Source organism: Diadema antillarum, unplaced genomic scaffold (genome assembly GCF_040938485.1).
Source record: "Diadema antillarum isolate AM-2024a unplaced genomic scaffold, OU_Dant_1.0 seq00002398_RagTag, whole genome shotgun sequence".
Taxonomy (NCBI): domain Eukaryota; kingdom Metazoa; phylum Echinodermata; class Echinoidea; order Diadematoida; family Diadematidae; genus Diadema; species Diadema antillarum.
In genome coordinates, this window is record NW_027273009.1 from 261,122 (window position 1) to 283,614 (window position 22,493).

The following is a 22,493-nucleotide window of genomic DNA, read 5'->3' on the forward strand; positions in this document are numbered from 1 at the left end:
TTTTAACTTGCAGCAAAACTTACCCAAGAATGCAGCCATTTTGCAGTATACAACACGCTTGGTCTCCTTCTACATCCAGTATGCTGGGGAAAGTGTGTGCGGAAAGAACCCTCTCTCGATCATGAATATTAATTGCCATATGGGCACGCTGCCTTCAACACTTAGCGTTTAGGCTGATGGCGCACCACTAGTCTGGCAGATTCAGACCCTATTCAGTGAATCATTGCAACAACATGTCGCCCTACAGAGTTTGCATCAGGGTACTAACTTGACACTACAAATAAACAAATGAGTCTTCCCTTGTCTGTTTGTTAAATTGTTTGTTTGTTTGCCTGCATGCTAACATAAAAAATACCCTACGATGAGAGCAATCTGAATGGGAACAATGAAATCAAAACACCACATGTGGAATATTCCCTACAACTTGAGCAAATGTATTCTTTCACAACAAAACCAAGACTTTGTATCCAGGAATATCATGAGTACAATGCACATTTGACAATGGGAATCATATGACCAAAACAGCCACCTGAAACTGAAGATTCCAGAATATGCAGCTTTCTAGATCATGGGCTATTACTCAAACTGTTTCAATTTTCTTCTTACGTGTAATATGATTAACCTGGTTGTAATATGAATATTCAGTGTCTGATATTTCATCAAGTCAAGTACTTCCATGTTATGTTAATCAGTACATACCTCCATGTCTAGCTTTTCAATTCACACATGTACTTGTACATGTACATTTACAAATGTTACTGAATCACAAATTTTGTAATTTATGAGATGAGTTTGTGTGCATGTCTGTCTGTCTGTCTGTCTGTGTTTGTCTGCATCTGTGGGTGCATGTGTGTGGGTAGGTGGGTGAGTCCATGTCTGTGTGTGTGTATCACTTGCTCTTGAGGTGTTGCTTTTGAATGGCTTCTTCCCCACAAAATTTTAGTTTATCTGGAGTTTAAAGGGACTGTACAGTACTGGTCGAGGGGGTATTCATGTTTTGAACATTCGTAAGTGAGACAATGAGAAATCTCTTATGAAATATGAAACAGTATTTAGAAGGATTCAACATTTATTTGATGAAAATTGGTTTTCAAATGGCTGAGATATCCAAAAAAGTGATAATGATAAAAGACGACAGGCCACACCTTTTATTACGATCTCTTTGTTTCACGTTGTTTTTGGATATCTCAGCCATTTCAAAACCGATATTCATCAAATAAACTTTTGATACCCTTTAGAATTGCATGCTCTTTGACATCTCATACATTGGTTTCTGAATATCTCGCAAAGCATTCAAAGCTAAATCCTCACCTTAACCAGAACTGTACACACCCTTTAAGGATTTCTTTTTTAATTACAGTTTGGTATTCACTACCCAGGTTTGTGTGTGACTCTTTTTTTTCTTTTTTCCTTTTTTTTTTTTTTTTTGGGGGGGGGGCTTTTCTATCTGTTAACATAATGTCAAGAATTCTTGTTGCTACATTGCAGATATTCAATGTTTTCAAGGAAGCATTATGCATTCATGCCATTCATCCTTGTCACATGTAGACTTCAAGATGCCGATCAAATACCAAGAACAGTGAACTTTTCCCCAACTGTTTGCAAATATGTCCAAAGTACACCAACATGGTACACAAATCTAGCAAACATCATATCTACGAATGTGCAGAGCCTCTGCTGAAGACTAGCGATCTATTTGAAGGGGTGTGGCTTACAACACACTCGATACAATGAAGCATTAAGTGCAGGGTAAGGAATACCTTTGGGCTTTATGAGACTGTACGTAACATATGGTGGTCTAAACACTCTGTGAAAAAGCCAAACCCACGGGATTGAAAGATGAACTCCTCTGCTAATTAATCTATTAAAAGGTGGAGTACATGTTACTGTAAATAAGGACTACAGAAGGCAATATTCATACAAAATATGGTCTTTTACTCTGCAATTACATGCAATATATTATGCCACAATGTAGACATCTCATGTTATGGGCCCATTTATCCACCAGATGGACCAATCTGTTTTATCATCATTCCCAATTTATGTTAACTGCATACCAACAGCAATGGTCAATGTAAAACATCCACTCCATTTGAATTTCCACCCAGACTGTATGACATCAACAGCATTCATATCTTAAGAAGATAAAACAGATACAGGGTACCGTGTATGCAAACTCTCCATTTGTGTACCTGTTTCATGAGGACCATTGAACAATAACTCACCAGCGGAGGAATGGATGGTAAAGTACAATACATTATGCTGTATCTTTTTTTTTTTTTTTTAGCAACAACATCATCATTGAATTACACCTCATAAACTCTTCCATTAATCACATCAACTGCAACCCCTGAAGTGGTTGGGGCGACAAAGGGGGGGGGGGGTGGGTAGATGGGGAAAGTGTTAGATGGGAAGGGGGTAAATGGGGGGGGGGGGGGGGGTTAAGGAGACTATTGTACAGTCAGCAGCTCGCTTGCATGTACTGCAGAATGGCAATAATGCACAACCAGGTGTCTGTGGGGAGAACCAACCTCATCCGACAGTGGGATACTAGCTGCAAGTGCTGTATTTATGCAAACTACCCCTGATGAATTCTGCATCCCTGCCAGCAGGAGATGTCAGCTCTCTACTGTTCCAGTGCATGATGGGACATTGTACAACAGGAAGTCCACCTGGCCTGACTCAATTTCAATGATGATGATGCATTGAGACACAAACATAATGCATCTGTGCTGCCCTACAGTGTGAACAGGGGCATTCACATGCTTTCCATAGCTGCAAGACAGCTTTGCCAAACAGCAGTTCTAGCTACCAGTAGGGGAAGGGAACATCATATGGTACACACTTCCATGCTTCATTGCTGTGCCATTGCATTTGTTGATGTGATCTCCAATTTGACTTCAGCACATTTTATTCACGGAATATTTCGTGAACATTATATTACAAGGTGGTCTAGCAGAAGAGGCACACTACTTTGTCATAGCACCTTTCACACCGCACCCCAGGAGACGCGCAGCCATTGCCGTCAATCGACCACATTACGGCTGTTTCTCTCCAAGTGGGTTCTGACGTAGGTAATTTGTGAATCTGGGACGTTGACTGCGCTGATTTCAGTGGACTTTGGGGTCACACTACCACAATAAGACAGCATCATTGCACAGTAGGGGACATTTCAGCTTGACATATATTTTCTTGGCAGAATTGAGGCAGATAGAGCTAAAAGTTTTACTGACGCTCAGAAAGCTTTTTTTTTTTTTTTGTACTCAAGAGAGGCCCTAAAATGCATAGAGTACATACACAAAACTAATGCATCTCTATCATACACATCATGTATGACAGGTTTCTCCTTACAACTACACATAGTTGCACACATCCTGTCTGTACATTTATTAATGAAACCTCCGTAATTACCACTGTAAATGTCCACAACAATTAAACACATTTATATTTATATACCTAAGGAAAAAATGTGTCTTGAGAAACAAGCTTCGGTGGATGCCATAGCAATGCATAGCAAACAACACCTGATGACTGTAAGACAGCATGAGGAATGTGTAGCAAGGAATTTCACAGTACGGCTCTCCACTATTAAATATAATTTGCAGAATAACTAAAAAACTGCAAATTTATGAACTGATTTGTCAAAGCTACTGATTTCTCTATTGAAATTCAAAGACATGCTTTCCTGGCAGCTACATGATACCTGTAACTTTGTATTCAGCGGAACACATAATACACACATCCAGCAGCCCATACCAACTCATACATATTTTCCAGTTGTATGTGCTTCATGCTGATTGCCTACGGAAATAGATCTCAAATGCGATAACTCTCGATACACTGCTTTCGTGTTACTATCAACAACAAAGAACTATACTTGAAGTGACAAACTTGGCAAAACATTATGATCATGAGACTACTGTGCTTGGCCTTTGGGGAATCAGTATTTTTGACACTGAAACAAGAAAAGAGAGAAAGAGAGAAATAGACAAATTCAACAATAAATATTAGCCATCTCTACCTGGTCTGCTTTCATTAAAAGGCATGATGCCTGGTTTCACAAACAGACACCTGATATTATCGTATTATCTCAACGCAGATCATAATCACTCTGCCAGCAGTAGTCAAGGACACAAGTCTCACTCCTGCAAGATGGTAACAAGTTACACTGCTGTCATTTCCAAAATATTCTCAGTCATTTTCTCCCCCTCCCCCTTTTATAGTAGTTATCCATATTGATCACGGGACTAAGGTGTGAATTCAAAATTGGTTGACAACTTATAAGGACAACACCAGAGAAAACTTGAGTTAAAGAGCAAAATAGATAATTGGTTTAGTCATGGCAGTTTGCAAGTCACATTAATGAATTCAAAGATACCTGGTAAGTATTATTGAAGCACTTTCAAAATAACCATCATGGTCACATATCAGAGTAATGACTCAATTGGTCAGGCAACATATTGATAAAAAATTCTTTGGTTTGGCTTGTTTTGTTTTGTTTAATGCTAGTATGTACAAAGTAATTTCTCACTTTTTTTCATGCCCATTGAGCACTCAGGCTGAGTGGTAAAGGGCAATATAAATACCCCTAACTATTATTATCATTTTTTTAGAACTTGGCTATTCTGTGATGCTTATGGGATATCACTGTGACTTGGTTTGAGTGGACTGATAAATAGCACAATCAACGACTAACAAATATCTTGCCATCCCTAATGTATTGACATCAACTTTTTTTCTTTGAAAGGAATGATAACTCTCTTCTGAATGTCAATGCTGTTCTCAGTTAGTGAATTTCACCACTCATGAAACTTTCTCACGACTCTCAATATAACAGTGAAATGAATGTGTATTGTTTACCTCTGAAACCTGAGTGGTTATCTTACGAATAGTTTTTACTGTAATTGCTAAGAACATGCCCCTCTTTGGAGATGCTATACAGACACCTCAAAAAAAAAAAGGAAAGCTAAATACAAAATAAATTTAACATAATCTTTGTCTGCATGCAAAAGCTAATAGGAGCAAGTGCAGTTATCACATCACTGAGACAATGACATCCGTCCTTTTGCCACTGATTGGGAGCATTGTCCTGGAAAAGCCATCACCCATCTGGATATGGCAGCTTTTTCTTGCTCTGCCTGGGGAAGTCTCCGTAGGGTGTAATATACAGTGTAGATAAATATGTAAATGGCATGCAAGCCCACAGACCTCAATTGTGGTACTAACTGATCTATAGTTAGCTAGTTTTTCATCGTGAATCCTCTCATCACCGAAGGGAAGAGGTGCAGAAATGTCCTGTGGCAGACACTGAGCCGTTAACATCTCAATCACCAGACTAACACAAAAGACTGCCCCGATCACTTTTTCGGTTTTGCAAACTATGCATTGCTGCTTGATGAGCTTCAAGGCAGCTCGAGCAGAGCTTTATTTTGAAACCCGCTATGCAGATGACTACATCTGGGCTTTCCTCCCTTTGCCATTGCATTGCAGCACTGATCATTTTGACTGTCAGCATCCCTTCAAGTCTCAGAAAAATAGAATTAGGACTAAGAGAGAACGGAGGAAATCAGATGAGCTACAAGTATAGAGCATTCATGTTCTAAGTTTTCATCCTCTATCATTTTAGTCCTAAGGTTTTTGGTTATATTTCTGCCGTGGATACAAATATACCTCAGATTTGCGCAGTAAGCAATTATGGAAATATGTGTATTACTCATTTAAAACAAAGAAGCAAAAGTCACAAATGCAGCATTTACAAGTAGATTACTTCTTTCTACTTAGCTATTCTAGACAATACTATTCTGATTATAACTTATATTATTTATTTTAAAAAAAGTGTGGTTCAAAGGTCATTGCAGATTAATATTGCTAACTGTGAAGTGCCTTTCACCATAAACAACCAATTTTTCTATTGAAAGACACAATTCAGTTTTCATTACATACAGCATAAAACAATACAAAAAAAAAGGAGGTGCAAAGTCAAAGCAAGCAAAAAAAAAAGACAAAAACAAAGAGAAGACAATAGCTAACTGGTAATCATGACCAGTCAGTCAGTTAACATCTTGATAAGATAACCCTAAGTTTTGATTGCATTTGCACAAAATTACATTAAAGGACAAGTTCACCTTCATAAAGATAAGGATTGAGAGAATGGAGCAATTGTAGTAGAACACATCATTGAAAGTTTGAGGAAAATCAGACAATCCGTTCAAAAGTTATGAATTTTTGAAGTTTTTGTGCAGTACCCGCTGGATGAGAAGACTACTGCAGTGTATGAATAACTTAGATGTCACATGCGTACAACAATATAAGGAAAATATAAAGAGAATTTCACAAAATTCCATCTTTTGAAAAAAAGTACACATTCCCCTTACTTGTTACCGACAAATGTTATGGGTAATATTATTCCCCCTGCCTTTAGAAAGAGGCAAGTCAAGTGCTCTTTTATTATGCGAAAAAAGTGAAAATATGTTGAATTTTCTTTTACATTTTCTTTATGCTGTTGTACGCATATGACTCACAAGCTGTAGTAGTCTCCTCATCCAGCGGTTCCAACACAAAAATTTTAAATATTCATAACTTTTGCATCGATTGTCCAATTTTCCTCAAACTTTCACTGATGTGTTCTACTAATATTGTTGCATTTTCTCAATCCTTATGTTTATGAAGGTGAACTTGTCCTTTAAGACCTCCTTTATGTCACAATTATTTATTGACCACAACGCTTCACAATGCACCTGCTTGTTCCAGAGCAAAAAGAAACTTTACACTTATTTATTCTAATATGGAAGAACTAAATTTCTAAAAACTCTTTGAGGACTAGTCTGTGGTACATGCTTGTGATGATATCATATAATATTCATAATCTACTTGTTATGATTTGACATAACAACTGCATCATTTTCTTTTTAACTGTTCATTACTATTTTAAAAGCATACCATCATGATGAGCTCTTGAAGCGCAGAAAGATTTCATTCTGTGTTTTATAAGTTAACATTATCTCACAGATTGACTATATACAAGTAGTTGTTTTTTATTGACTATCATGGATATTTTCACTTGAATCAACCAACTTCTGTGAGAAAACACACACACACACACACACACACACACACACACACACAACAGGTCGTTATTGAGACCTTGTTGCTGTTCTCAAGCCAAATCCTCGCAAAGACCGCATCATGACCTCTCACCTTTGACACTGTTGAGCTTGTTGCCCAGAATCATTTTAGCTGCCATGCCCGCCATGTTGAATTCTTGTCTCTGACCACTTTCTCAGTCTTCTCGGGAGAGGAGAGTGTGTCTTGATTTATCGCAGCTTGCCTGCAGGTTTCTGATAACCACAGAAAGTAAGAGAAAACATCAAAATGCCGAAGTTCGAAAAGAACAAGGCCACAAGATGATAAGATGATACAGAAAGAGTTTATCTCTTCAGACAAGGTTGTCTTCAGAATATTTTTGTCTTGTTGTTTGGGGGGTTTTTTTGCATTAAACTTCACATTTGTGAATGGAACACATCCATCTTCTGCATAAAAAATAAGAATGCATGTGTGAAAAGAGACTAAACCGCAGTCTTCTTACTGCCTTTATTGTATTCATTTTTTTTCTTCTGCTTTTACCGCAGGCGGTGTTTCCATGTCGTAGTACAGAGCACGAGCGACAGTCAATTCAAGTCAGAAACTGGTTACTTGGCTGCAGCTTGTGACCTACATCTCCCCACCCACCCACTATCAATCATTCCACCCTGGTGACAGATTTTCCACTATAACTTTGCTACATGCAGTGCATTTTGCTCTCTCATGTTTTAGAAAATTGTCTTCCTTTTTCTTGGGGTGGGGGGAGGGGGTTGAGTTGGTATTCCCCAAATGTCTGCTATCTACATGTACAACTTGCAATATTTTGCCAACTTTTCTTTCCATCACATCTTGGTATTCTTTACCTGGTTATTGTACAATGTAAACTCTTTTCTTCATTCTGCGTTGTTTTGCTTCCATATGAAACTTTATTCTCTGTTACCAACGAAAGCAAAAGGTATATGTTCTCGTCGAAAAATGAAATAGAATTTGAATTGAATTGCATTGAACTGAATTGGTACTTGATAAAAGAAAACATGTTCATGCAAAAGGAGTTTATTCATTGTTGTAAAAATTATATTCAGAGATCATCAGTACAGCAGGGCTGCACACTAACCCATTTTTTCTACTGGTCCGACAGACAGATTGGACCAGTAGGTACCCAGTTTTTCCACGTTTTACTGGTCTATTCCTGAAAAAGTTACTGGTCCAATAGTGATTTTTACTGGTCAGGGATCATCGGACCAGTGCCAGTGTGCAGTCTTGAGTATAGTCGACTCAGTGTGCCAAAGTCCATTTCTAAATATCTCTCTGTAAAAGTCTATGAATGTAAAGGTGCATTTACACTGAAATTACTGTGGCATTATTTACAAGTGTACCATAGTAATTTGTTGTCGTTGTTCCCAATGGCAAAATAAAAGAGTAATCATAAAGACCCATGTATTTCATTTGGTACAGTTTTCATTTACAAAATATCATGGTATTTCTGGCCCGAAAGTAAACCTCTAGGTAAGTACTGTGCATATATGCATTTATCTCTTGGGGGAAATGATAGGAAGTATGTCAGGTCACAACAGAAATTTGAAGCAGTGCAGAGAATGGTATGTTATTTCGGAACAGGATGCACACTGAATGTTGCATGCATAATTCGCGTGAAGTTTGAGTCACCACTCCAGAAATCACCACAGTATTTTGTAACGTATTTGCGCTCAAAAAACAAAATGCCGCACATTATACCACATTATTTCACCATATTTTGTGTGAATGCCCTTGTGTCTGCTTTTCCCTCTTCCTCATACACGTATCTGCAGTTTTCATGTGAACGAGATTACTCAAGAAGGGCACATACATAAATATCTGTGCCCTACATCTATCTACTGGTACATGCGTACACCTGTACCATTGCCCCATATTGATAGAAGAATGAAATGCCACTTGCTCAATACGAGGGGTGGGGACGGGGATAGGAGAATGATATTCATCAATGTAGGCAAAAACTATGATTATAATATATGATGGCACAATGATTGCAGCATGAAACTACAGTGTATATTCTATACACAGAGAGCTATAGACTCGTGTACATTCAGGTCAACTCTTCAAATTTGTACAGCCATCTTTCATTACATGACCTCAATTCTCTCATCTTAGTCCCTCTTACCACTGCTTGCTTGCTGGCCCTCTCTCTCTTTATCTCTCACCCTCTCCCCTCTAATATCATGCCCTGCCGCTGTCTCGTCAGGCCCGAGCTTTCTTGGCCAGATAACGAGATGTACGTCGACAAAATGCAATCAGTGCAGCTCTGCTGGGGACAAGATGACCGGGGTCGTGTCACAGTCCCTGCCAGCACTTCAAACAGCCCCTCATCCCTGGGTAAACAACGGGGAGGATGCAAGCCGGAGTGCCCATGCTTATGAGACTATGAATCCTTCTCCTCTTCTGACTTAAAGGACAAATCCACCTTCGTAGACAGGTGGATTGACTGAATCACAGCAATAATAGTAATTATAACACACAAGTGAGAGTTTGAGGAAAATGGGACGATCCGTTCAAAAGTTATGAATCTTTAAAGTTTCTGCTCAGTCACTGCTGGACGAGAGGACTACTACAGCTTGTGATGTCACAAGCATAATACAATATAAGGAAAATAAAGGAAAATTCAACATATTTACCCTTTTCTAGTATCATGAAAGAGCACTTTGCTTACCTCTTTCAGAAAGCAGAGGGAATAATATTACCCTTAACATACTGTACGTCAGTGACAAGTCGAGGAAATGTGCACTTTATTTCAAAAAATAAAATTTTGTGAAATTCTTTGTGTATATTTTCCTTAGTACATACATGTATTAATCTAAGTATGTGACATCATACGCCATAGTAGTCTTCTCATCCAGCAGTGACTGTGCAGATACTTTCAAAATTCATAACTTTTGAATGGATGGTCCAATTTTCCCCCAATTCCCACTGATAAATACTAATATTGCTGCATATCTGCACGCTACGCCAAACAAGAATTCTACCCCCACCAAACATGACCCTAGCCCTAATCCTAATCCTCACATAAAACTAAACCTACATTACACAACCCTATCACAACCCTTAACCATAAGTTCTTGGAGAAAATAAGATTGGAGCAATTGTTGCAGGAGCAAATGTTATATCACCAACTCCTGCATACTTTTGAACCCTGAAATATCACAAACAAGAATACTGTACATAGATCTCTCAAACAAACTACCATTACCACGTATTCACAAAATTATGAATACAAGTTGAATTATGCTTATTTTATCCTGAAAATAGATTAATAAATGAATAAATACATAAATATTATTTTTATAGGAATGGTTGGCAAGTACATGTACATGCCTGTGAGGTAAGAGCTAGAAATTATCATCTGCTTATCATCAGTATTCTGTCACTTTGTAGTGTTTATGAAGATACATAATCTAGGAAATGACCATTACAAGGATTTTTGCATAGACTCAACATTAAATCATCCCATTCTGTGGGTGCACCTCCAGATAAGACTTTGGTTTACTGAAATTACAATGTTGCATGCATGAAGTCTTTATTTCATTAGAATACACTACAGATATACACAAAAGTTACTAATTTGATACATTTTCTGCATGCATAGAAGGAATGCATCTAGATATTTTATTGCCTCAATCAGTAGTTCACTTTTGAGAGTGATTTCACCTATCAGGTCCAAGAAACAACATTCAGTGGTTTGGTGCTATTGTATCTAAAAGTACATGTGTAACTTTTAAACATTCACAGCGTAGTGTTCCATACGGTAGAAAAGACACTGAATTCAAGTGTTATTTTGGTCATATTTCTTTCTGTTGATCCTTTACTTGGCAACATTTGTACATCCTAGATGATTGAAGATAGTACATCTATTAGCAAATTATGGGTAAGATTTTTTGTTCTAATTTCATGCAGATTTTAATAATGTTCCATTTGGCACTTGTCCAAAAGATGAAAACCAGTAAGAATCAGATTTGCCAATCTAATAAGTACGAAGTGACAGTATATTTTGACAGCAAAACAAATTCAGGATTTGCTGGTTTACTGCATGGTATACTGTACAATGTACTCCTTTGTTTTTATTTAATGACCCACTGAACTTTTTTTTTTCTTTCATTTCAGGATTATTGTGCAAACTTTAATAGTTCAATTTTCCACACTCAATTTATTTAATTTTACAAATAACAAAAAAGTACTTATATAATCTTTTAGGCTTCATATACAATTCCTATGCACAGGCTTGTAAAACAAAAAGTGCTATCTACAGAAGATATAGACTCACTGGCATGACTTGATTACAAATGTTTTTGACACAGAAAGAATCAAGGAACCATTTACATTGATATTCTGTTCTGTGCATGTACCATGAGATCTGCCTGCATTTGAACACTATCTACTTCATTAAAAAAAAAACACAGTGCTCAGGGAAACGATCTTTTTAATAAAGGACACACAAGAAAAAAAAAAAGAAGTGTACACAGAAGCTGCTGATGTAACAATTTATGTGAGGCTTTATTACAAGAATATTTTTCCAATGACTTTCTGCGCATACATTGTCAATGCCATTAACAACTTTATCCACATAGCAGCTTCATGTAAACACCACAATGTCATACTCATACACCATGATAATGGGTGACTGCTTCTATGATGGGTTTTTTCATGGGAAATATTGATCTACATTTGTAGAACACACCTCAGAAAACATGCAAACTAAGTCACTTTCAACAGCAAAAAGATGTGGTGTGAATGCCACTGCTTCTAATACTACCTACAACGAAGTTCTGATGTAATCAAGGATAGTGAACTCCAGAAAATTGAGAATATTCCTTGTTTTCATTATTCTTGCCTCTTTTGTCTTGTAAGTACACACTTGATATGGAGTCTTCAATTCTGCTGAAAGGTGAAACATTGTAGGCAAAATCTGGGGGAAAAGGTATAAAAGTGACCGCGATTCAGTTTCACCTCAACAGTTTGAAGCAGTTAATAAATATTCAACATTTTGATTTGAAACACGACTTCAACTGAATTTCACCCCCTCAGAACTCACAGAAACTTGATACACATGTATAATATCATAGAACTCAGTTCTAATCATAATATTTACAATTATTTTACAAAAATATGTCAACTGCCTGGGATAACAACATTTTTAAGGTATTCATGATAATGACCCATGAATTTATCTGCAAGTACTCGAGTGCCTGCAATACGTGTCTCGACATTCCAGAGGATGACAACAAGATTGAAGCTACATGCGGAGTAAGTCACGCTTGAGCACACCAGCGTCAGCGCTCCAACATCAAGTGTCACACGTAAGCACATCTAGCAAACGTTGGGTTCAAACTCTCGAACATCCTGCTTAAAGTTGCAAATCAGGCATGAGAATTTGTGCATCGAAGGGTTCTAATGGTGACCTGATATGACGTTCAGAGGCCCTTCACTTCTCACAAATTTGAGTACCTGGTATGCAAAGCTGATTGATGCTGTTTTCATGGAGCAGATCCAACTTTTCTTTCTAGATCAGAATTTCAGACAGCAAAACAAAATGGGGATGGATGAGTCTATTCGCGCCTTTTCCCACTTAATTGCGCTCATTGTAATGTTAATTTTTAAAATCTTGTTGACACCGATGCATTTCCCCTCTTCTCAGTTTCACGGACGGACGAGAAGAATACATTGCAAATTTACCAGTGGGCATGGATGACAAATGAGATGGCTCCCATATCTGCCCGCCTTGCCTCAAAAGTGATTATGGTTGCGCAATTTATGCACACAGCCCTAAATTGCTGAAGAGATCATGTGGCATAGGATGGTGGGCACCATGCATTATTTATGTGAAGACGGCTGACTTACACGTGGAAGCACATAGGAAATGAAGCATGGGGTCTCCTGTTTTGACAGGTTCAGCTCCATAGCCTACATACAGAACTTCAATACAAGCCCTTGCACAGCACAAAATGAAGCCCTGGATTTTGAAATGTGTGACTGCAATCTTCGTCTGGGAGACTACACGTTCAACATTTGACAGTCCACAATAATACATACCGTAATTATCAATTTATCAATAATGATCATAATGCAGTATGTGAAACCATGATCATGCATGAGCATTCAGAAACCATTATAACCCTCCATATGTTTCTACAAAGATTTTAGTCATAAATAATGGTCAATGTATTCCTTCAGATACAATTTTTCTTGTGAAGAAAAGGGATATTATATTGAAGATTTCAAATACGACAACTTCACAGCTGATAGTGAATGGGCTTCCATACCATAGTAGAACTCTACGTATACTCAACAGCAATATTCTATTAGGCACATGTGAGAAGCGTGCAGTGTAGATTGATTAGCTGATAGTCTATAAACAAGTGTGCAGGCAAATCATAAACTTGTATTGTGACGTCATTCATCCAGCCATCTTCTCAAAGATGATAGAAAAAACAAAAACTATCCAAACCTTAATGGTTCTTTGTCCAAATATGAAGATGGCGACTGTATGGTTCTGTGATACACAGTACAAGTAGAGTATCTCCTTTCTTCCATCAGTATCACTAGCCAAAGCCTGCACAGCACAGTCAGTGCTCTAGAGCGAGTACCAGTATTCAAGGGTCTGAATCTGAAAGCTAGCTAATCTAATGTATGTCTGCTACGGGGCCCTACCAGGTGCATACAAAATCCCACTTAGAATCTGAATGACTTTATTGATTACCCACTACTGCTTCAGCATTTTAGTGTAGAGCTTCATCGTTAGCATTACTCAGAGATTTCTCTGACATTTAAGCAGCAAATTTATACATTGGACATATATGTACACCAACATTTGTAAGCAATGTGGCTGACATATGGTGGAGAGGAGGAGGAGATATGGTAGCAACTGATATCTTATATTGTGAGAGGGGCGGGGAAGTCAAGAATGGAGATTTTAGCCAAATATCTACAATATTTGCCAATCATTGCTCCTACTGTAAATGATCTTGCCATGGGCATGGGGGTGTGTGCATGTGCGCGTGTCGCATGCATGTGCTTGTGTGTGTGTGTGTGTGTGTGTGTGTGTGTGTGTGTGTGTGTGCATGGGAACTGATAAAGAAGAACATGAATTTGGAAATCAAATGCACGCACATTTTTCCTGTACAGGTTAGCAGCTGCTCCTTGTTCCTGTTATAGAAAAAAAAATCACAAATTTTTGACAAAACCTGAAAAGAAAAGGTCTCTGTCATCATTTACTACATTGTACATAAACTTGTTACCACAGTTTGTGATGAAGTTACCTGCACCTGTATGCAAGATTCAACATATTATGTATACCCATGATATTTAAATCATTTACTTCTTTTTCTGCAAGATCCATCCTTAGTCTTAGCATTTGTAAGTTATTGTCCTTGGCTTGTCTTGGACATTAAAGGACAAGTCCACCTTCATATACATAAGGATTGAGAGAATGCAGCAATATTAGCAGAACACATCAGTGAAAGTTTGAGGAAAATTGGACAATCCGTTCAAAATTACGAATATTTTAAGTATCTGCGCAGTCACTGCTGGAAGAGAAGACTACTACAATGTATGATGTCACATGCGTACAACTATATAAGGAAAATAAAAAGAGAATTTCACAAAACTTTACTTTTTGAATAAAGTGCACAGTTCTTTGACTTGCTACTGACGTATGTTAAGGGTAATATTATTCCTCCCGCCTTCTGAAAGAGAGAAGTCGAGTTTTCATTTGTTATGGGAGAATTATGGAAATATGTTGAATTTTCTTTATTCTTTCTTTATATCGTTGTACTCATGTGACATCACAAGCTATAGCAGTCTTTTCATCCAGCCGTGACTGAGCAGAAACTTCAAAAATTCATAACTTTTTAACGGATTGTCCGATTTTGCTCAAACTCTCACTGATGTGTTCTACTAACATTGCTGCATTCACTCAACCCACATGGTGAACTTTTCCTTTAAATATTGATTCAAATCAATCCATGGTGAAGAACACATAACTGTTTGCTGTTTGTGATAATCAGATTATAGCCCATTACAAAATTTGATGGCTGCTACAATTCATTAAATAAAGAGTACAATGAGGTTACATGAAAGATATCTTTATCTGACAGGTATAGTTATAACATTTTTCTTCTATTGTACTATTATAAGGCAAGATTTTCCATCCAAATGGACCATTCATGGAAGTAATGATTTCATGTGCAGCTGTAGCATGTGAATCAATAAAATGTGTTAAAAATATACAGTCTCTATCAATATGTACATGTATGTATTAAATACTTCTTATCTTTTCTTCAAACATTTATTTCAAGTCTTAGAGTTTGTAATCACAGACATACTGTAGGTAGATTTATAGAAGACTTGAAATTTATATGCATTTTTCAATGGATTCCTACCTGACAAATTAAACACGTATCCAGATGCTAAAAGCGCAATCGAGGGTCTCAGCCTTATTGCGTATAGAATAATGCGACACCTTGTACTGTGTCATACACATACAATTGTTGTACATAGGCCTGGCTCCAATGTTGCTTTTAACCCCAGCCTCAAAATATTCTGCAGAATATACTTCAGATCAAAATGTCACACTATCCATGATATGTGTATTGTGTATGAGTGTGCCTGTGTGTATTTGTGGGTGTGTGAATGTTAGTTGTGTGTTTAATACACAGCCATACATTAAAATGAGTTCAAGTGTGAGTGAATGTGTGCATGTATGCACTTCTTAAAGACAAACAAATAATATTATAAAGACATGAGTGTACAAGTGGTGTGTGTTTCTTTTTGCTTTTGTTTTCTTGTTTGGCATTTTACAGATCTAAGTAAAAGTCACTTTAAATGTATTGCAATGACTAACAGATCTACATACTATGGTGAAATGGAAAAGACAGAATGTTTATTATATTTTGAGAATGTTGGCAAATTCACAGCTTCAAAGTTTTCATAAAATAGTGATATTGGTCAAAATTCAAACATTCCGCATGCAAATAAGATGAGGTGTTTATGTCATCAAATCACAAATATGTCACTTCACAAGAATAAATTCAACAAATTTGCATTGCATCATAATTTCAGTTATTTTACATCATAGTCTATGAATTAGTAATGACGACAATAGAAGGAGAAGTGATTTGCATGATTAGCATATAATATGCCCAGTGATTATCAATATTACTTTTTCATAATGTCCACTTACTAAGGAAATGTTTATGTCTGCACGGCTTTACATGGTTAACTCTCATATGAAACCAACATATAATTTGTACATTGTCATTGTTATGTGTACAATGCATTGGCTGCATTTTAGTTCCATGGCACCATAGTGCATGAACACATACATGCACGCACACACACACAAACACACACAAGAAGTATAAATAGGTAGATAGATAGATACTTGTAGAAAGATAGATAGATAGATAGATACAAAAGTAGACAGATAGATAGATGGATAGATAGATAGATAGATAGATAAAGATAGATACATACATACATACATACATACTGTATACATAATGCACATAAAGAGAGAGAGATAGAGATAGAGAAAGAGACAGATAGATAGATAGATAGATAGATAGATTGATAGATAGATAAGTTTATTAAAAAAAAGACATTACACTAAAAATAGGGAGAATGTTTGTTAAAAACAATTTAAACATCAAGAAATAAGTGTTTTGCCATTGCCACTTGACTTTCTTCCACGAACTTTTAATGTCATGAACACAGCAATTCTGCTACATGTTTCTTGAGATTAATTTTGGCCTGATGCAGGTAATGCTCCTAAATAAGTCATTCACATGGCTCATTACATGCAAATTTCCAGACATCTCACACAATGCACAAAGGTTGCACTGCCATTCTGGCTGAAATGCAAAGTAGCCTCGAAGGACAAGGCCCGAGACAATTATTAATCAAGTTTGAATGGAAATTGATCCGGAGCACCGGAGCCATTCTCGCGAATAATATATAATCATCGGAGCTTCCAGCCAGAGAACGAAAACCGCAATGTGGCTACGCCAATCATCGGCAATATATCCCAGATACACTGTCTCTACTCCCAAGAGCAGACGACGCTCCCATGGGCGAATGACAGGTCGACTAATAAATGCCCCACTGTAGGGCACACGCTGGCTGGCCATACGCAGAAATCATTCAAATTGGCAATGTTATGCGTAATTTCCTCCCGCTCCGATGGACGGGCCTATGGGAGATGAGTGGGGAAGGGAGCCGTAAAGGTCAGACTATGGCAAGCGACACATACTTAGAAGGTTATCAAGGGGAGATGGTCTGATTGTGGCCAGCAGCTGTGGTTGGGAAAAGCTCTCCGACTGAAGTGACCGCCGGAGGGAGGGTGAAATCACAGCTCAAGTAGCTTTTGTGTGCTAATGTGCACAAGGCTAATAATCATTACAAAATCACTGAAAGGGCTGTTTAACAATCAGCTTCAGTGTGTCCTATGTTACAGTGGATTAAAAAAAAAGCTGAACCAAAATTACGGTATTGCACTGTTTGCATAGAGGCACTTTCACACATTCCCTATTCAGATTAAAGTGCTCAACAACATCCAATCATGATGAAAATGATGCTAATCTTTGAGATATGCTAATTAGATTTTTTTTTTAATGATACATTTAAACCCCTACCGATATAGCAACAGTTTGCATAGACAAAAGTTCTTTCAGAGCAAACTGATTCTGGACGAAATTTGATTACCAAGTATGCAAAATCCCATGAGAGTGGCACAAAAATCAGTTTTCTCAACTATACTCGCAAGCAAACTAGAATGCATTGAACCCATTGGGAAAGTGTCTACAGTGAATAGCTTTTCATGCATTACTATGTTGTTTTGACTACTGCTTCCCCTTGTATTCTTTGTAACAATCTCTAGTACAAATGTACTTTATCATTCTCTGTAAGAAATACAGGTGACAGTACGTATCAATACAAATGGTATGCCTTTTGTCTGGACACCAAGGCAAATGCAAATTTTACATTTAAATTCTTTCTTTCTATTTAGTAATAACGACAACAATAACAATAATAATATCAAAGGAAGATAATAATTAGAATATGATAATAATAAGAACAAATAATGATAATTATGGTAATAATTATCAAAATCTGCAGCAGCAGCACCAGCATCTACAGTGTATAATTATGCCCACAAACCCTGTATGTAGAGCATGAAGAATCATATTATTGCTGCACTGTCATGGACTAAGTGGAAACATTTAACTGATGATCCACATCTTCAGGTTGTGTTTTTTGTTTTTTGCTTTTGTTTTTTGCTTTTTTTTCTTTCCTGTCATCAGTAATATCCCAGCAATGCCACTGCATTGGTCAGTGGAGAAGTGAACCTATTAGAGTGTTATTCTAGTGTAATACAAAGGACACAAGCAACTTTATTAATTGCTACATTTCTCATAATACAGTCAAACCTGTCTTAGTAGCGGCCACCTCTCTATAGCAGCCACCTTCTTATAGCGGCCACTGAAAAATCCCCTGCACGAAATTGACCATGTATTATGGACCCTTTGTATAGCGGCCACCTGCCTAACGCGGCCAGCGGCCACTCATTTTGTATCCCGTGGTGAATATCTACCTGCATATAGCGGCTACAAAAATTTAGCAGAACCATTAAATCAGCCATGAATACGATGTCTTTTACGTTCATTGCGTGAATTCTACCGAGTCCTAGCTCAGTCACAATCACACAGACACAATTGACTGAATTAATGCAGCTCTTTGCCACGAAAAGACGTCTTACCACTAACTTGACTAGATTAGATCTAGGCTTCAGTAGTGCCGCCCTGAATAGGTGCTACAAAGGTAAAGACAACTTCTAATAACATCTTAGAATTCTACTGAAATGCCGGCTAATTAGTGTTTATTAAGTCCCTTTGTATAAGGACTATACGGTACTTGTCTGGGTATCGTTTGTTGTTTACGTAAAACCCCGGTCACACAGCGCTTTACGGCTTAATCACGGCCAAAGCACATCCAAAAGTGGTCTCCCGTGAAGCAGACGATGTTGTTCGAGTTGATGTCGAGTTTAAGACGAGCTACGGTTGATTTATAGACGTAGCAGGACGCGGGGAAAAATCGGAACGGCGTCGGACGCAGTAAAAAGTTTTAAACTGCTCAAAATATTATTCCGCGGACAACCACGGGCGGCACATGTGGTAAAGACGTGCAACACACATGAAACACACGTGATAATCCGCGTTCTGGCAGTGATTAAAACTTGGGGGAGACGCGGTAAAGACGTGAAAGTTAAGCGGTCTGTCACGGGCAAAGCACGGTCATCTGACGCGTGTTACGCATTGGTATCACGGGAAAGAGCGTGTGTTTAGCGGCTTATCGCTGACAAATGGATTTTTCCGCGTACACACACGTGGTTGGACATGGTTAGTCTTGCTTAGGCAGTGCTTCAGCAGTGGAACAGCCGCCAATGGCCATACCCCGTACAAAGCACGGCCAAACCGAAATTGACCAAAAAATTACCACTTACGACCACGTCCACCAGATTTTCACAACTTTTTGTTCGTGATTTGGACGTGGAGTGCTGTGTGACCGGGGCTTAAGCTTCACACATTATCAATCTCCATCGAACTCAGCACTCGTGAACCCCGTTCATGCAAACCGGTACGAACCAGAGCAGTTCCTCAGGCCCGAAACGTTGTTTTTAAAATCAAAAGAACAGATGTAGGCATTACAAAATTGCTATTATAAAATGCAAGTATTGAAATTCAAAATGGCCACCAACCTGTCTATAGCGGCCACTTTTGCTGTTTCCCTTGGGTGGCCACTATAGACAGGTTTGACTGTACTCCCTTAAATTATATCTACCGAGACTTTCGTTTTCAGAGTCTTGCAAACGTAACAATTCTTGTTTACTGCACACCCCTTCTTCTCACTGAAAGATGCTGTAAAAACAAAAGTGTCCATGATTGTCACAAGACAACGACTTGCATAGCCATATACTACACAATCACAAATCATCTGTCACACACACAATCTGCTGAAGAAAAACTGTGGGCTACACTGAGAGAAGAGTATGGGGACAGAACACTAAAACTCAGAGCCACTTTAATAACAATACTATGCTAATCAGATGATAACTCATTATACAGTGGCTGCAAGTGGAAATCAAATGAGAACAGATACAGAAGGTGATCCGAGAGGATACTCAGATCACCTCATGACAGCCACATTCACACACATATGAGTATTTAGTTTTGCATCATGATGTAAAAATCCATTTTATTTGCTACCGTTCACACACAATGGTCAAGCCACATCATCAAAAAGTTTTATAAAAAGTAACAATAATTAAGCACGACTGATTTTCAAATCCCATTGCAGATCACACTGATTGTAACAATTTCTGTGTGTCCACACACACGAATTAACGTTTTTGACATCATGAAAACTGGAATTCCAAAAACCACTATTAATTTTGACTATCTATAGATAAAGAGCTCAATAATAGAAAATCAAGATAGCACATAGGTGACGAATAAATGGCTAAAAATAAAAGTCATGCAGACGAGGAAAAACATTGGCCAGAAAGGGAAAATATTACTGGATTTGCCAATCAACAATACTAGGCACCAGAAGAAAGTTGTTTACGAGTGAAATATTGTCCTGCTGTGATTGATTTATAATGCGAATGCCCTAGAACTTTTGTGCCATATGCCTGTTGCGTCAGCTTTGAAAATCTTCCAGTCCCATAAGCAATATTTTATGTTGATGGGAAGATGGTATTCTTGGGAGGGTTATGGGCACCCTTACTTAAGAAGTAAACATTTTTAATAACAATAAATAAATGAAGGCGTGCATTCTCTAATGCAAGGTTTTACAGTCCTTATGTGCTGCTGTACTCCAGGAAAATTTCCACTGGAAAAATAATATACTATGTAGAAAACCCAGAACAAGACAGTCTGTTATTTTGTGCCATTGAACAATGCAATTTCTTGCTACATACCAAAACTCCAGGCCCAATCAATCAATCACAATTGCAGGTATGCTGTTTACTGAACCCACTATTTTTCAGACTAGAGAGCTCTCGTATCCATGGATAAATGTATGATAACCAGTACAGACATCTTAGGACATTTTTATGACTTTGAATTCTCATATTCATAGAAACAATGCATACAGTATCATGACGTTTATTCATAATCTTTTTAAAATGTCTGAATGCTCACCGCAATCATAACTATTGTATGAGTATGTGGGGTAAACAGCAATATACTGTTTGCCATGTGCAGTAATATCGCACATAATAATAACTTTTTAATCTTGAAATACAGGTTTCAAAATCAAGTACATGTATCTTTTTGTTTCTGTTGCTGAGTATCTTGCCTACCACACCAGGTACACACTGGTATACAACACCGTTCAATATGTACATGTTGGACAACACAATTTCTATGAACCCAGACGTCCATAGTTTTGGCAAAGGATGTGCAATCTAGGGCAATATGAAGATTTTCTGCATTTGTGTGCCTGTGTGTGTGTGTGTGTGTGTAATTATAGTGGTAGGTACGTGCATAATATGTTCTTTTCACTGCATTATAACCTTGGGGTCTACTTTGACCAGTCTATGAGGATGGATAGGCATGTTTCGCAGGTATGCCAGACTGCTTACTTCCAGCTTCGTGGCATCGCAGCTATTAGACCTCTGCTTACAAGGACGGCAGCAGAAAGCATCATTCATTCACTCATTTAAACATCAAGACTGGATTTTTGTAACAGTCTTCTAGCTGGCCTTCCATCTGCAACCTTGAACAGACTTCAAACAGTACAGAATGGAGCAGCACGCTTGCTCACTGGACTGAGGGAGTATGATCACATCACCCCTGTCCTGGCTGAAATGCATTGGCTTCCCATCAAGAACAGAATTGATTTCAAGATCTTACTGCTCACTTTTAAGGCCATTCATGGTCTGGCCCCAGGATACCTGTCTTCCCTAATCAAGCGACGGCAGCCTCAACCTGGCCTTCGTTCATCTGGCCTTACTCTCCAGGTGCCCATCACACATCTCAAGGGATACGGAGACCTGGCATTTTCCCCTATTGCTCTTCGCCTATGGAACTCCCTCCCATCTTTCCTCCGTGAAATTGACAAACTGGATCACTTCAAAGCCTCACTCAAAACTCATATTTTTCACTAGACATTCAATTGCTAACTGTCTTTGAGGAGTCTGCGCCTTTGAATGTTTCTATTTGATAACAGATATATGGCGCCATACAAATGCTGTGGATCACTCACTCAATCATCAATCACTCACTATACTACACTTGTAGGCACGTGTCACTCATTGTCATGCATGATCAGTTAATTCATGTTGTACAAATGTTGTACAAATGTTGTAC

The 22,493-nt window shown here is 38.0% G+C and overlaps 1 protein-coding gene across 2 annotated transcripts in view; it reads right to left on the bottom strand.

The window, feature by feature from the left end:
- LOC139714732 (putative complexin-1) overlaps positions 1–22,493 on the bottom strand; it is a 77,352-nt gene that overhangs the window by 53,391 nt on the left and 1,468 nt on the right. The window contains exon 2 of one of the 2 annotated variants that reach the window (XM_071626403.1): positions 7,198–7,337. In XM_071626403.1, coding sequence (XP_071482504.1) covers positions 7,198–7,252 — 55 coding nt within the window. In that variant the 5' untranslated portion in view covers positions 7,253–7,337. Of the gene's footprint in view, positions 1–23; positions 112–7,197; positions 7,338–22,493 lie in introns of those variants that run through there. The other variant, XM_071626404.1, reaches the window with a different exon arrangement.